The sequence below is a fragment of the Lissotriton helveticus genome, chromosome 11, assembly GCF_964261635.1.
Source record: "Lissotriton helveticus chromosome 11, aLisHel1.1, whole genome shotgun sequence".
Taxonomy (NCBI): Eukaryota; Metazoa; Chordata; class Amphibia; order Caudata; family Salamandridae; genus Lissotriton; species Lissotriton helveticus.
The window spans coordinates 475,665,528-475,681,782 of NC_136072.1; the positions used below are offsets into that span (position 1 = coordinate 475,665,528).

Below are 16,255 nucleotides of genomic sequence, written 5' to 3' on the forward strand. Positions count from 1 at the left end.
ATGACGACTGAGAGCCACAGAAGTGCCCATAGTACGGAGCATCGGCAACATCCAAAGCTGCATGAATAATAAACGTGGCCAACTCTCTACCATCCAACACATGGCCCCCGCAGATGAGCACGGGCACACTCATGAGAGACATGAGAAAGTAGGGACTCAACAGAATCCCACTGGCTGGAAGTAGCCCTGGTCAACACACACAAAGTGTTACGTGCCCGCAAGGCAGCATTGGAAGAAGCAAAGACATTACATCCCCAATAATCTAACCACCGGACCTCCCGAGACGAAGGAAACACCACCACAGGCAAACACGGAAAGGCATTCCGCAGTAGAGCGCCTTGAGAAGAAGATTGGAAAGAAAGACAGACCGGGTCGTGCGCAGCAGGACAATGGCGATGCAGTAGTGTCTGAGGCACCGGAACGCCTGTGGCAGGGCGACCCAAGCCCTCATAAGAGAAATAAGCGTGACGCTTCAAAAGGAATGAACAACTCCTGTCCACCAGAGCCCTGGTAGAGAATCTACAAGAGGTTGTCTGTTGGAAATGGAGTGACAGGTTCACCCATCCTCAGAATACCAGCAGCCGTGGAAATCGCCCAGACAAAGGCAACACTGGCCTCAGCAGGGCGCCGCGGATGGGAAAGTAATTCCTCCGTGGGTGATGGTTGCGGACTGAGTCGCCCATTCCCAAGTCGAGGGGGGAGCGGCCAGCCCCAGAATAGAGGAGGATCCACAGAGGAATGGGGGACCTGAGGGGCCCGAGGGGATGGCGGAAAGGCCAGTGGAGGAGCCAGTCGTGGGCCATGGAAAGAAGGGTTCAAGGATTTAGGCCGTTGGGACGGCGAAGAGCCTTCCATGGAAGATGCCGGTGAAAAGGCAACAACACGGCGCCCTGTCTCCGGGGAGGAACACATCAACAGATGACAGACCTCTGGAGAAGAAGGAACCTCAGGGGACGAATCCAGAAGTGGACGTGGCTCCGTGGAGTCCGCCACCGGCACCTGATCTGCGTCGACCAGCGCCGGAGTAGGCCTCTGTGGCGCTGGGCCGACTCCTGCAACCACGTACTCTCCAGGAGAATGGGGTGAGGTCGACGCCGGAACGGTGAAGGCACGGCGCCAAAAAGGCACCGACTTGACCTCAGACGGGGCAGCCGCCCTCGTCGAGGACCGAGAGGGACTCGGGAAGGCACCCCAGGTCCCGGCCTCTACCTGAGGAAGGCTTATGGCCTCGGCTCGACCTCTGGTGAGGCAACCGCCTGCTCAGAGGGTCGAGGGGGACTCAGAAACAAGTCCGGAGTCCCGACGATCACCTGCAACACCACAGGGAGCGCCGTAGGGATTGGAGGCGAGGCAGGGACGCTAGGCGCGGAAGAGGGGAGCCCCGAAGGACTACTACGCGACGACGCCACTCTCCTATGACCTAAAGCTGAAACCTTCAGCGCCAGGGCCGGAGCCGCCGGCGACTCCGTGGCAGTCCCCGTGCAAGGCAAGGGATCCGCAGACGTCACAGGAGGTGGAGGAAGGACCAAAGAAGCCTGCAGCGCCGCAGCGTAGGCTGTCATTTGGGCCCTAGTTGCCTCCGCGCCAGGAACCGGCGGGTAGAGAGGTGACAGGCGGGGGCGACTGTCCCGGGAGAAGCCGGTACCCACCACGGAAGGAAGACAGGGCCTCGGAGACAAACTGAAGGACCTACCAGCCTTTGAGCCACACCCAAAGGGCCGCCGCGACAGGCAATTCCGCAGACGAAACCGGCGGCTCCTTGCCTCCAAGGTAGGAGACGGACGATGGGACGACACAGACCTGGACAAGCGCGTCAACAGCAACTTCCTCAGGCGCTCCCACCATGATTTAGGCTTAAGGTGCTGGCAGGCGTCGCAACTCTCCGAGTCGTGGTGCTCACCCAGGCACCACATGCAAATCGGGTAAGGGTCCGTCGCCGACATGGGACGTGCACAGGAGGTATACGTCTTGAAGCCCGAAGGCATTCGCACACTGTTATACGTAACGCCAAAGCGTGAAAAAGAAGAGAAGGCCAGAAAACAGGCCAGGACACAATCCGGATGTGCGTTGCACGCGGAAAGAGAAAAAACTGACGTAGGCGCCCCCGGGTGGGAATTATGTATCCTCGCTGACGCCACAAACGCGGACGTCAGGGCGGAGTCACGTGGTGCCGTCCCTCTGGCGTGCAGAAGTATTGTGGCAGAGAAGTTTTACGGATCCAGTCTCATGCCTGGGGATAATTCTATGTTAAGGAATCTGCGGCTAGTAGTCTCTATCAGATTCCTTTTTTATGTTCCGAATGTGGGCGGGCATAATTGACAATATACAATGGTCAAGTCGAGATCCCTTTTTGTGGCTGTTCTCTCTATGGGTTTTAGTCATATTATTGGCAAGAGTCTCCCATGTCGCTCTTGGATTGGGACAGGTTTGAGGTAGGGCCTGTAAACTAGAAACGGCACCCCCTGCTATTGAGCTGATGGAGCCGGGGGTCCACTTCAGGTGTATCAGGTTTTCGGAGTGTATTTCTCCCAACAACGTACGAAATGCCTCAAGTTTGCACAGGGATGCGTTCACCGTGTTCATCTGAGGATTGTGATCGCTCACCACAAATGACGAATACTATAGTTGAAAACTGGTTATAAAGGGGCGTTGAAACGAGGATGTAATCTATGATTGAAGCCGAATTACCAAGGACCCTTTACCAGGCAGGTAGAATGTCAGATGGTTTTCGGCCATTTAGTGCCAGCAGACCCAATAGTTCACAAGCCTTTATGAGTTCTTCTCCTGATTTGTCGCTCCATGTTTTCAATGGCATTGCTTGCTAAGGGAGGTGGCCAACTGCATCTGTGTGTTCCTCCGAGGGTCCATGTAAAAGGTTGAGATTGAAGTCTCCGGAAACTAGCCAATGTGACTTATTATGGCTATCTTTCAACTGAGTTAAGTGAGCTGAAACTTCTGCGCCTTTCCTCAGCCTCAGCAGCTCTAAAGTCACTGCACTGGTTACCAGTCCACAAAAGAGAGCTATTCAAGATGTTCGCAATAACATTCAGAGCCTTTAGAGCATCAGCATCTAAATACTTAACAGCTAGACTCACCCCCTATGTTACCACATGCCTCCTTAGGTCCTCATCAGCAAACCTATTAAAACCCCCTCCTGTAAGATGTAAAACAAAGGGGGGGGGAAATCAGTAGCCGTTCTCGGGGCAAAAGCATGGAATACACTCCCATGTCACCGCCCCTCATCCACTCAGAACTCTGTTTCAGGAAATCCTTGAAAACCCGGATCTTTGGAGCCTCTGACTCCCTGTGCCTTTTACTTATCTAACCCTTCCTCACTAGGTGGCAGCCTCCGTCGGAGCAATATGTACAATTCTGCATAGCGCCAGGATACTCCCGTGGAGTGATAGCTGCACATTACAAATAATATATATTCATACATAACCAACATTTGTTTTAAAACGCAGGAATTACCATGACTCTGGAAACTGGATCCATGAGGTCATTTTGCCTATGTGCTTTTGTTTCACTTCACAGTCCCAACTCTTTAATATCTTACATGCAATATATTCACTTAAAAGCCTAAAGATAGGAGGCATGTTGGTCTTGGATTATGTAGTCGTTACAGTAGACCCATTTAGACCTCATTACCTCACTGAAACAAAACACTAATATGTACTTAGGACAAGTTCTAGATTAAAGCAGTTGTGGCTAAGGCTTCGGATATCTGCTAATTCTTCCTTTTAAAACATGCATTCTAGCCTTATTTCAGGTTGAGGAGAGGTCCGAATTGTTGAGACGGGAGGTCTGGAGTTTTACTGGTAGCAAGAGAAAATGTGATCCCTACTCCTTGTTCTTCAGAGTAAATGCCTCCTTACCTTTTCAAGGGCATGTCAGACAGCTTCGACTGGCAGTTCATGAACACTCGTAGATTCATATTTATAACTTGGCTCAAAACCTGAAGGGACAAACAAAATATCGATGTGTAATTCAGCGTTATTTAATGTTGTCAGTGAGCACTAACCTCTCAACATAAAACCAGACAGCTGAACTCCATTGACCTCTAATTGGCTGCATAATATCACACAAAATGACATTACATGAACAAAGGAGGAAGCTATAAACAACTAATTGAGACTGACCCGAGATTAAAGTTCATCTCCAACTTTTTTTGCATAGCGAGGTTATGTTCCACATACGACTGGCAATGTAAGATAAAGCTACTCACACGGTCATTGCATAATTATTAAAATTCTCTCTGCACGCAAGTCAACTCCTAAATCTGGTAATGACACCAGTTTAACAACTTTTCAGAGTGAGGAAGCAAGGAAAATCCAAAAGTATACATAAGAGCACAAGTAATGGCCTCCCCTGACCAAAGTGTGATTTAAAATCTAAATCAATCATATTTACTGATTTTACTGAAATATTACAAACATAAGAATCACAAAAAAAACTGGCAGATTTAAAGGTGCTCATAAGCACAGTTTCATACACCCACTGAAGTATATCCATACTCCAAGATATTCTCAGTTAATGCTTACCAAAAGCAATGGAGCTAGTTTTTGAGCTTCTCTGGTCACTGGGTCTACGATGGCCACAACATCAAAGTATGTCAGACCCTCCTTTGGCCGAAGCTTTAAAACACTACATAAAAATCATCAAATTACAGCATGTTAATCATACAAAACCAATTACCGAAAATAACAATTCAAGGCAGCATTAGGGCAGTAGACAAGTGGGTGCACAGACAGCACATGAGTATATTGTTCACTCTTGACCACAGGGAGGAAAACATTACTTACCTACAAGAACAATATTTTTGATGGATACTATATCTTCCCACATATTCCTAAACTTATTAAAACTCCTGAAAGGATCAGAAGGAAAATGTTACTTACCCTTTAAGCATATGTTCGTGGCAGGTAGTGCTGTAGATTCACATGCTACGCACACTTGTGTTGAGCTCAAACTTGTGCAAGTTGTTTTTCTTCAAAGAAGTCTTTTGAAACACAAGGTACAGTGACTCCACCTATTACTGGTAATGCACATGGGCATCAGCTCCATCATTAGACAGTTTCTTTTTCGCCAAAAGGGTGAGAATGTTGATGGAGCGTAGGGATACAGAAAAGATGGCCATAGAAAAGTGATAGTAAATGTAAGATATAAAGTGTCTGCAACATATAAGGGCTTCCGGGAGGAGGGTGGGCGCATGTGAATATATAGCACTACATATCTTAAACAGATGCTTACAGGGCAAGGAACATACACATGCTGTGCACAGACTGTAAAGCATCCTCCCTTAAAGCGGTGGTTAGCTTTTGGGATTACCTCCTGAGGTCATTTGCCACTGTAGAGATCTATTTACAGACAAAGCACTGACCACGACGATCCTACCAGCCCTTCCCTCGGTAAAGTCTTGGATCCCGGGGATAAACTGCTTATTGAGGGCTTCTGTGCCCAGTCTACTCTCTACCTTCATACGCAACTGCTAGGTATTCTCAGCTTTCCTCGATAAATCTATAAACTATTTGGTGCCGCCGGTTCCTAAACACAATCCACGACTATGGGAAAGCAGGACACATGTCAATCAAAGCTCTCCTTTGAGGGCACAAGGCGAGTTGGGCTCTCCAGTCGAGACCCAGCTCAGAACGACCTACCTGACAACACGGGGCGGGCAGGGGTGCAAGAAGGATGGGACTACGATGTGAAAGAAATCCTAGTTGACGAGAAGTCTCCGTGCCATCGAAGCCAAGCTGAATCTTATGGCATATTGCCTCAATCAAATGAAAGAGAGGGCGGACAAACACGAACACAGAACAGATAACCTAGACACAAGTGTCTCGGAGGCAGAGGACTGTCACGCCACATTCAATGAACACCTCTTGCACATGTATAAGATCCTGGAACTCATAAAAGCCAAAGAGGAAGAGTCCACGAATATTGAGCGAAAGGAAGACTATGTGGAAACCATGCTTTGCAAACTCTTTGGCAAGTATCTCTCTTCTGGATTTATCGTGGAAAGAGCCCATAGCATACTGGCACCCACGCCACCTCCTGGGACCAACCCCAACCCATTGTCGCCCGTTTGCTCAATTACAAGGACCAGGATGCAGTGCTACCCCAGGCCAGAGAACAAAGGGACATACAGTTCCAAGCAAAATACGCTATCATTCTACCCAGAGTTTATGTCCTCTGTGTAGACGGCACGTAAAGAGTTCCTCCCCTCCAAATGACGACTGCAAAAAGTTGATGTTATCTACGCCCTTTTTATACCCTGCCAAATTACGCATTATACACAGTGGCAAACCACATCACTTCATAGACCCAAAGGCTGCTCTTACGTTTGCTAAACTCTTAACAAAGGAATCTGGATGGACACGCACATCGCCGCAATCCAGTAAGCAGAAAAATATGGAACACATCGTATAGATTAGCCCCTTTTGATCATATTGACTCCAACTGCAGACCCCTTCACGGCACCAGAGATGTGCCTGATGGCTTCCCTCTCCTAGGGCCCCTACCAGCACTGGCCTTTCTTTCACACTGGGCGCTTCTACTTCATCATTTACTTGCCCACGGAACTGCCTACTAGGCGCACCTGCCTCCCTCCCCCCCCAGCCACCCAGTCTAGCCTGGATTGGGAAGTTCGCTCGACTGGACTCTGCCTACAGGGATGATTCCTCTACAAGATATTTACTTAGGGTTCAGAATTCTGCTCTGTTCGTGAGCGGAGAGGGGATGTGCCACCTTGTTAATGTTCGAATTCATGCCTTACTACTTTTCCTTCCCACAGATCTTTTGCTTCTTTTCCAACGATAGAGCTTCACTTGGGCAAGATATCCCGTAAGTATCTGCTAAATCACCACACTATTCAAGCGCTGTTCAGCCGGACTTTTCCCTACCTAGTCCTCACATCGCAATACACATCAGATATTCCATACACACATCTGCTATTAATGTTCCCAAATCAATATGACCGCTACAATTTGATGCCTCTCTTGGAACATAAAGGGACTCAATAATAAGCGCAAAGCAAGGCTAGTCCATGCATACATAACACAACACCGGGTGGGCATATGTTTTCTCCAAGAAATACACCTCACATCCTCAACCGCCTCTCACCTAAAGGCAGGCTGGTTCTCAGACACACATGCACTCTACTCCAATTATGCAAGCAGGACTGCCATCCTATCACGCAAGGGCATTCCATGGCACTCCAACTACATTATATGTGACAAACTTACCATTCTATATGCCCCATCCATCCAGTTAGCTTGGAACCCAATACTCCCTGCACTACAAGCCACCCGAACCAGGACACATGCACATCAAAGGCACTTGCTCAACATTACTGTGCTGGACACTATGCTATATCAACAACAGAAAGTCGCATGCAGAATGCTCCATGCCACTTTCCCTGAGCCATCGCCACAGTTACATGTTCTTGAGCATATGCTTACATACCCTCCCCCCGCAAACTAATCACCAGACTGTACAATATCATGCAAGACTTTGCTCCTATGCACACCTCTAATGCCTGCACAATCTGGGAAGATTATCTGGGCGTCCCAATAACCGAGGAACAATGGAAATACTGCTGCAGACAAATGACTGCCCTCTTCCCAAAACTACAGACTGCGGACAATCCAATTGAAATTCCTACATCAGGTATACCACACGCCAGCGCAACTACAACGATTGGGGCTAATGCCAGATGCACACTGTAAGAGATGTACCTTCCTACACCTGGTTGGGAACTGTCCTCTGATTGGAGAATACTGTCAGGCCATAATTCATGCTCTTACACAAACTCTGAAACACCCAGTACCTCACACATCATTGATATGCCTCTTGGGTTATGTGCTAGACCTCTCGCCAAAATCCAGTTGATTGGCAGCTATGCTACTTCTGCTGGCGAAGCGTTGAGTCGCTATGCATTGGAGGTGAATGCTAGCACCCAAGATTGAGTCCTGGTTAGATGACGAAATCTTGGGAGTGAAAGCTAGTACCCAAGATTGAGTCCTGGTTACATGACGCGATCTACTGCCAGGAACAGCTGGCTTTTTACTGGGAGCAAATTCCCCAACCATCCAGGTCTAAGGTCATTTGGGAACCTTTCTTAACATATGACCTCGCAAGTGGACGAATAAACAGCACCCTCACATGCGGGAAGTCAAATCCCGAATTCTGATTCATATAACCTACATGTATGTGCCTATATCGCACTAGATAGGTCACTGCGTTCCACCCATGGCTAGACCATTGGCTCTCACTATTTCTTCTGTTAATGCAACTCGAGCTGTCTAAGGGCGATGAGCGACCATGTTTTCAGATTTTGTACTAGCTATTCAACTATGCTACTCAGAATATGTTCCTTCTTTACCAGTAGTGTAATAGGGGATGCCCAAATGTGATATATTCCTTAGAGCTGCTTTCTCCTATGCTCTTCCTTTTTATTTTCCCTCCTTTTGTCTTTTCCCTTCTCCCATTCCTTCTAAGTTTTGTTGCCTTCTCTCTTCTATTCTCCCCTTTTTCAATGGGAAGATTTACAACCATACATGAGGTTACCGTTTGCAGTATCTTTATTACCCGGTTACTGCTTTTACTCCTGCTTTAAATGCTAAAAAAATTAAATAAAAAATGTAGGTATCCTTCAGATCGAAGGCTTCATGAAGTCACCTTGCTGTAGTAGAGGAATTACATCCTGGAGTGTTACCGTGTGGATATGTTTTGACCGTATGTACGTATTGAGGGGCAAGAGTTCAAGAATGAGCCTTAGTGACCCGTCCTTCTTGGGAATGAGGAAGTAAGCCCCTTTGCCAAGGTTCTATGGCCACTTTGCTGAGTAGTGCATGCATCTCCTCTTGGAGCAGATGCAGATGTACCACGGAGAATTTGTGTCTGCGGGGAGGGAAGGGGTGATGTTTGTTTGTGTGAGTTCTAGACAGTACCCCTCTGCTATGATGTCCAGAATCTACTGGTCCGAGGTGATCTCTGTCCAGCGGGAAAGAAGCCGTTGTAGTCTTCCCCAATAGGTGTTAAATGGTAGGGGGGAAGGGAGTCATTGTTTGTAAGGTGCAGCCCCTCTGGGGGCTCCGCCTTTGCCGTTATTTGTATACCCTCCCTAATAGTAACCCCAAGAGGGTGTTTGCTGCTGCTGCTGTTGCCTGTGAAAGGAGGTGAATGCCTTGGCGTAGTAGTTTTAGCTCCTGCATGAAATTGTATGTGGGGTAAGCATCCGCAGGCTGATGGAGTCTGTGGCCCACCCATAGGTTAAGCTTTTTCAGTATCCTTCTTGATCTTTTCCAGCATATGATCAACTTGTGGCCTGAAAAGATGCCCACCATCAGATGACAAATTGACCAGATGCTGCTGGACCTCTGGTTTAAAGCTAGAAACACACAACCAGGCATGTCTGTGGAGGAGAATACTGGTATTTACCCCATGAGCAACTGTGTCTCATGGGCACATCAAATATTTGTGTGCAATATGAATTTGTCCTCTGCTTCCAATTCCTGACCCCTTTTCTTGTACTGGCCCGGGATGTGTTGCAGTATCTCCTCGATCTTTTCCCAGTTGGCCATATCGTAACAGGAGAGTAAACCCATAGTATTAGCAAAACGCCAATGCGCAGCACACTGGACAGTGATGTGATTTCCTGCTGCATCTATATTTTTACTTTCCTGGTCGGGGGAGGGGGCATCCCCGTACCTAGAGATTTATCACATTTCTGAGTTGTGTGCTCAACTAGATAGTCTGATGACAGCTGACCCCTAATGAAGGGAAGGTCTGAAGTAGAAGCTTTATCATTTTTGTCGACCCTAGGTGTGATGACGTGTGCCTTGACCGACTACTTGATGTCAGAGGACAGCTTGAGCATCCCCTTTAGCATGGGCAAATACTGCATGGCCCTCTAGGTGCTGGAGAATGTCGCCATGAGAAAGTAGTCGTCCTAGTTCTTTGTGCATTTCCACCTTGTGGAATGCAGCTGCCCCTTGTAATCTCATAGCATACAGTGGTGTAGTTTGGCTGGCAAGGCTTGGCCGGATAGAGGTCAGGGTCAGTAGTGGTTGGAGGCTCAACATCATAATAATCCCACGAGTTGTTGTTTGGTTGGGGTCATATGGTATATCATAGACCTTGGGCTATCACCCCCAAACACAGGAGGTGCACCCTGGGGTGATTCTGGCGAAGGATGCACTCCTGGTAGTAGCGACGATGGGCATGGACGTGGTGGACAGGAAGGCAAATGAGGAGAAGGAAAAGGATGATGAGGAGGTAAGCGAGGCAAAGGAGGTGGTGGAGAGGTGCCTTGGTCATAGCACAGAACTTTCTTAGGCACCAGCTAAGAGGATGGATACACTGCCTCCTCAAAAGGTAGGTACATCTTGAGAGAAGAGGGTCCTTTGCCTGGAATGCAGGCTTTGATAGAATCCATCTGGACTCAGGATGGATGTAGAAGCACTGCGGCATGGCATTTAGCTCTTCTTGAAGGCCCTGGAGGACGGGTTGATTTGATCATCCAAAGTGGCAGAAGAACCTGCCCCGGATATCGTTTTTTCAGAGCCATAGATGTACGTTGGCCTGTTGGCACCAAGCCCAATTTTGGCTCAAAAGGTCTGGCTGCAAGGCTGTCTTCACGGCCAGAGCCAAAGAGCTGCTCGAAGTTGAAAGGCATGGCTTGGATGCGAACTTCGATGCCTAGAGATGGGCAGGCGTCGGGTTTGACTCATCAGTTCGGTGCGAACCATGGCCTTGTGGCAGTGGCGGACCGGAAGTCTAATGAAAGGCCCGAGAGCTAGATGCTCGACCTCCTCGAAGCTATGCTCGGCTTCGAAGTCGTGGGAGGCAGTATGTCAGTGCTCACTGTGGCTGTTTCGGGAGCTGGACGCTCTACAGGTAGAGGCTTGCCTGCTTCATCTAAGCCAGAATCCTCCCCTATCTCCAATAACTGAGCCTTTGCCATGCAAGCCTCTGGCTGCTGTTCACCCTGTGTGTCCTGTTCTCCTAACAGGTCTGGAGTATCGTCTGCTCGGTGATGCACTATCAAAGCCGAAGCAACAATGTTGACGTTATTGGAGGGTTTTTATGTTCTTGAAGGCAAGACACACCGAGCGGTATGATTCCTGGTGGCCTGGGGAAAGCAGAGGTACACACATTTGATGGAGGTTCAATCTAGGGTACTTCACTGGACACTTTGGGCAGCAGCGAAATGTAGTTCTTTCCATTATAGGTACATTCTCGGGTGTTGAAAAATCAATGGAGCCCCAGAGGGCTGGACTCTGTAGAAGGAGTCGGAGTTGTGCTACAAGGGAACCAACAATGAGATGCACTGTCAATTCATCTGACGAGTAAGAAGGATCCTAGAGGGCCCAGCGAGTACACCATGGGGTGGTCAAACCGGAGCTTGAAGGGACATATCTGAACCCAATGGCTGAAAAAAATAATTTAACAATGGAGTCGACCCCCATGAACATTGCCAGTAATAGATGGAGACATTATGCCTCGTTACTCGATAGACTTCTTTGTAGAAAACAATTTGCACACATAATAGCCCAACACTAGATGGCAGGAGTATGCACAGAATTGGTATCTACAGCTACACATGCCACAAACACTTACTGCCTCCTGCAATAGCTCTTCAGGCTCAGCCCAACCAGTGAGACATCGGCCTATATACGGCACTGACTGGTCCATTTGAGTCAGCTCCATGCATTTGGTCTACGCCCAAAGTGTGGGGAGAGGAACTGAAGAACTAAAGAGGGCAACAACACATTGATAAACAATGTATCCCTTGAAGCTGTGTCATGGACAGCAGAAATGAATGGCGGAAGATTGTGAGGAATCTGCAGCAAATTAGAATATTGTCAGAAATAACATTACCAAAGGTAAGTAACTTTTTCTAATGGATAGTTCTTCTATGAAATTCCTCACCTTAGAAATAAGTGCCATAGTAGCTCCCACTTGTGGAACTGAAGAATGTGGTTTAGTCAAGGAAGTCAAATGAATAGGGCCCTAACAAAGTATTTATCACTCCATGCCTGAGCCCCCTAACAGTTTTGTTAGGCAAATGCATACAGAGAATGCCAACCACGGGGAGAGCAGAACAATCTACCTTAGTTCTCACTGTACGATAAACACAAATACTGGCTGAAAGGGCTTTTTGTAGCAAAAGCATAACACATCTTAATGCAAACAGTGACCTAACATGAAATAGTACATTTGGTCACAATTTTGCTTTTCTTGGTTCCAGTGAAAACAATGAAGTGCTGATCACGACCTGCTTTGACTTTTTCTGATAAGCATATTAGAAGACAGCTTGACTAGGGTTCAGACTGTGCAGCTGCCCCTTCTACTTGAAGGGATGTGATGGTCAGAAAGAAAGATGGGAGGGGGGTATAGACTAGCACATGTGTATGGCAAGAAAAACCATTAGTAGAAAGGATGAACCAGTGGGGAGAACCAATTTACAAATGTGCAAAACAGTAGGAGGACGATAAGGCTGCGAATCTGAGACTCCGGGTGGTAAGCACCAAGAGGAAGACCATCTTTAAAGCCAAGAGGTGGATTGAGCAACAGTATACCTGTATGAATGGTGATATCATGAGAAAAATCATTACTTAACTTGAATCTCATTATACAACAGCTCAAGGCATGAGTGCAATCTTATATAATACACTTCCAAAAAAGTGCACCACTGGAAGCAAACTGAACAAAGAGGACTGGTCAAGAGAATACCGAATTTGGAACTGGGGAGAGTCCCTTCGTCGGCTCAACATACTGTGATTCTGGAAATATCACAATCTTCCAGTGCTGTAAATAAAAGTGACCTTGTGCAAAGTAACTGGTACTCGTGTAAAGTGCTCCAATACCTCAGTTCAAGTTTCTGCTATGTAAAACTGCAAAAACAAAAAAACATCAGATCCAGGATGCCATTATGTCGAGAAATGGATGGCAATAGAGAACCTGACCCATGCATCCAAAAGTGGAAAGGAGAAATGCCTTCAGAGCTAGGCAACTATCCTTCAACTCCTGCACATTAATATGCATGTATTATTCTTAGACAGAACAAGGCCTTAAAGAATCGGAAAAACATGGCCTCCTCAGAGAAGTCACCTACCCAGCAAGCACAATGGTGAAGAAGCGCAGGTAGTTGTAAGACAAATAGAAGAACCACAAATCAGTATTTTGGGACCACACTGTGAAACTGATCGGTTATGAGCAGGGAAGAGCACGAAATAGGAATTGTAGAGAGAAAGAGAAACTGTAGTAATTCTGCCTTTTCCTATTGTTGGACCTTACATTTTTGCTGGCTTTAAAACTCTGAGCACTTTACCCCCTACTAACCAAGAGAAAAAGTCTCTGTGTTCCCCCTTAAATATGGTTGAATTGGCTGATTCTTAATCAGCACATTTAACTTGCCTACAAGTCCTAGTATACGGTGTAGAAGGTGCACACAGGGCCTTGAAGTTAAAATACCAGTAGTGGACTACAGCGCCTATTGTGAAATCCAATAGTGTCAAAGCAAACAGGGCTTTCAGACCTACCTTGTGTAGCCTAACTGCTATAGTGCGACCTGTTAAAATAACCCTTTTTAACAGGTAAAATCTATTTTAAATATTACTAAGTCACTCCTATGTGAGCCTTTTAGCCCAAAGTATAGTGCATGGTATTTAAAAGTGGGCGATGTAGACAATTATTATTTTCAAGTTTCCTAAGGTGACAGGGTCCTGGAAGCGATTTTCACAGTGGCTGACCCAGCTGTCCTATGCAAAGTCGGATTTGCAATAACTATTAAGGAAAAGTAACTTTGAGAATGTTACCCTTTACCAGACTGAATTGTCAGAAGGCTCATTAGCATGAGTCTCATATGTTTAAGCCTTAAACAGGTGTGAAATACTTCCCAGAAGCAAACATTAGGTTCACCTGCATGAGCAGAAAAACTCCCCTGAACTACACTTAATATACAGGGTGTGGGCATCCTTTCTGGCTCTACAGTTTAAAATACTGCTTCATAAATCTGGTGAGTCACATGTAACAACTGGGGCACACTTTAAAGGGAGAGAACAGGATTCTTAAGACAATTTACGTACATCCCCTTTCTGGTTTTTGAAGCAACCCCTTTTGTGCTACAAGATGTATGTTTCAGTGATAGCTGTGGGAGGAGTTCCTGGTTCAAACTGGATTTTAGAGTTAGATGTGGGAAGATACTAGGATCAAATAAGACAATCAGGGTAATGTGCGGCACACCTTGGTATAAGTGTGAACTTAAATCAATGTCAATCAAATTCAATGCGTAGTGCTCCACTTCTGGGTGCCACAGGATAGGTCCCTCCTGGCCTTGGGGGACTGAAGTTTAAACAAAATGAGATGAAGTGTCGAACCAGACACTACTTGTCCTAGGTGGCACTCCTGTAAGAGACGGTGTCTCAAATGTTCAGCTTATATGTGATTCCAATATAAACAACAACAAATGTTCTTCAAAATTCAACAGAAGGTTTATTTGATTAGTCTCAAATTTCAGTTATCAAGACTTAATCCATTAAAGATATGTTTTCATTAATACGAATTCCAATTCATCCGATTGCAAAATTGCAGGGCTCATCTTGGCATAAAACTAAGCATGTTGCTCGAGTGTGAACTGAATAATGTCTCTAACATGCAATACTACAACAGTCTTGGCATGCTTGCATTCTATAAAGTATATAAATTTGCATCGTAGGGTAATGTTTTCATTTGCAGAAGAATGAGGAAGTGAAATAATATTTAATTTTGTTATTGTCAACTTCAGTTTGATTATGACATTTTCAAATAGAAACACAAGGACAAAGTATTTTAAGACAAATCAAATCACTTGCAGTGCTAAAACCATGTTTGACTAACATAATTGATGATAATTCTTTATATCTTCTCAATAGATAAGTTTTATGAATGTGTTATTTTGCTAGCTTTCTCCTAATGCAGACATTCAAGTTACTGTATTCTGATAAGAACCAACCAAATAAACATCATGTTTGAAGTGAAGGCATTTTCTTAGAACATCTCTTCAGGGGCCCAAAAGGGGCTATCCTGTATTTTTTTTTCAATCAGTGGAAAATGTACAACAGCGATATATTTGCTAGCAACAAAGCAATGCAGTAGATGAGAGGCATACGAGGAGAAAAATATGTTTTGTGCTGCATGCTTCAGTTTATTGTCCAGTATCAAAAGGGCAAATGTGTGTGATTAGTAAAATTAAGAACCTCATTGACTGTTATTGATGTCTATCATTCAAACATATGATGTTGCAAACTGCAGCCTGGTGCAGAATCATAACGGAGAAGCTGTAAACATGCTGAACTGGAATACAAATGCATATGAACTGCAGTAGTATAGCCTCTACATTCGACATTCTCCCACCCAGTGACTTAAGGTAAAAACATACATTTAAATTGGGGACATTACTGTGACGAGTTTGGCACTACAGATTGGTGTATAATTTTGTGTTATTCCTTCCTCCTCCCCCGATTGTAGAAGTAATATTTAATTTAATGGGGAAAAACACCTAACTAAACTGCCCAGTAAATGGGTGGGAGATATTCAGTTTAATATTAACTCATAATCGTATCCGTTTTTCAGGATTTTACTGCTTTCCTTGGTATTCAAAATATAATATATTTTGTAACAAACAAAAAAGCAAGACACGCCTATGTTGTAGATTATGGGCTGTTCAAGCTGTAGTGAATAACTGATTGAAATTCAGTGTCTTTAAATTCTGATGAGCAACAACAATGGCTAGATACATATTTTCAATAGAAGAGCAAAAGTTACAGATGCATCATTTTTTAAATTTCCATTTCAATAATTTTTTTAACTTTATGAAACAAAATAACAAAATGTTACTACATTGTAACACCAGTTCTACCTCACGGTTAATGTCAATAAAGGACAAGTTACCTAACTTCTGTAATGCCTTATGTGGTAGAGACTATCTCGCTTAACTTAGAATTATCCCTAGGCGTCAGACTGGATCTGGAAAATGTTCGTGAGCAGTACCATGACATGCTGGTAAGTGGCGTTGATCGGCTCTGCGTGACATAGTTGGCGTTGTCAGTGCTAGAAGATCCGTGCACACCGTGCCTATATAGGCACCACCCCAGCGCCGTCGTCAGTTACTCTTCACGACTTTCCACACCTGAGGCGCTGAGCCACGAAAAACAGTGACCACTGGTGTGGAAAACTTTGAATGACCCTAGTAATCAGTTTGCAGAGCAGG

General features: G+C 45.7%; 1 protein-coding gene across 2 annotated transcripts in view; it reads right to left on the minus strand.

Moving 5' to 3' along the window:
- Positions 1-16,255, minus strand: part of UGGT1 (UDP-glucose glycoprotein glucosyltransferase 1) — an 822,704-nt gene that overhangs the window by 263,929 nt on the left and 542,520 nt on the right. For both annotated transcript variants that reach the window (XM_078666074.1, XM_078666073.1), the window contains 2 exons: positions 4,542-4,644; positions 3,876-3,955 (listed from right to left, as the gene is read on the minus strand). In XM_078666074.1, the coding sequence (XP_078522200.1) occupies positions 3,876-3,955; positions 4,542-4,644 (183 nt within the window). The remainder of the gene's footprint in view (positions 1-3,875; positions 3,956-4,541; positions 4,645-16,255) is intronic.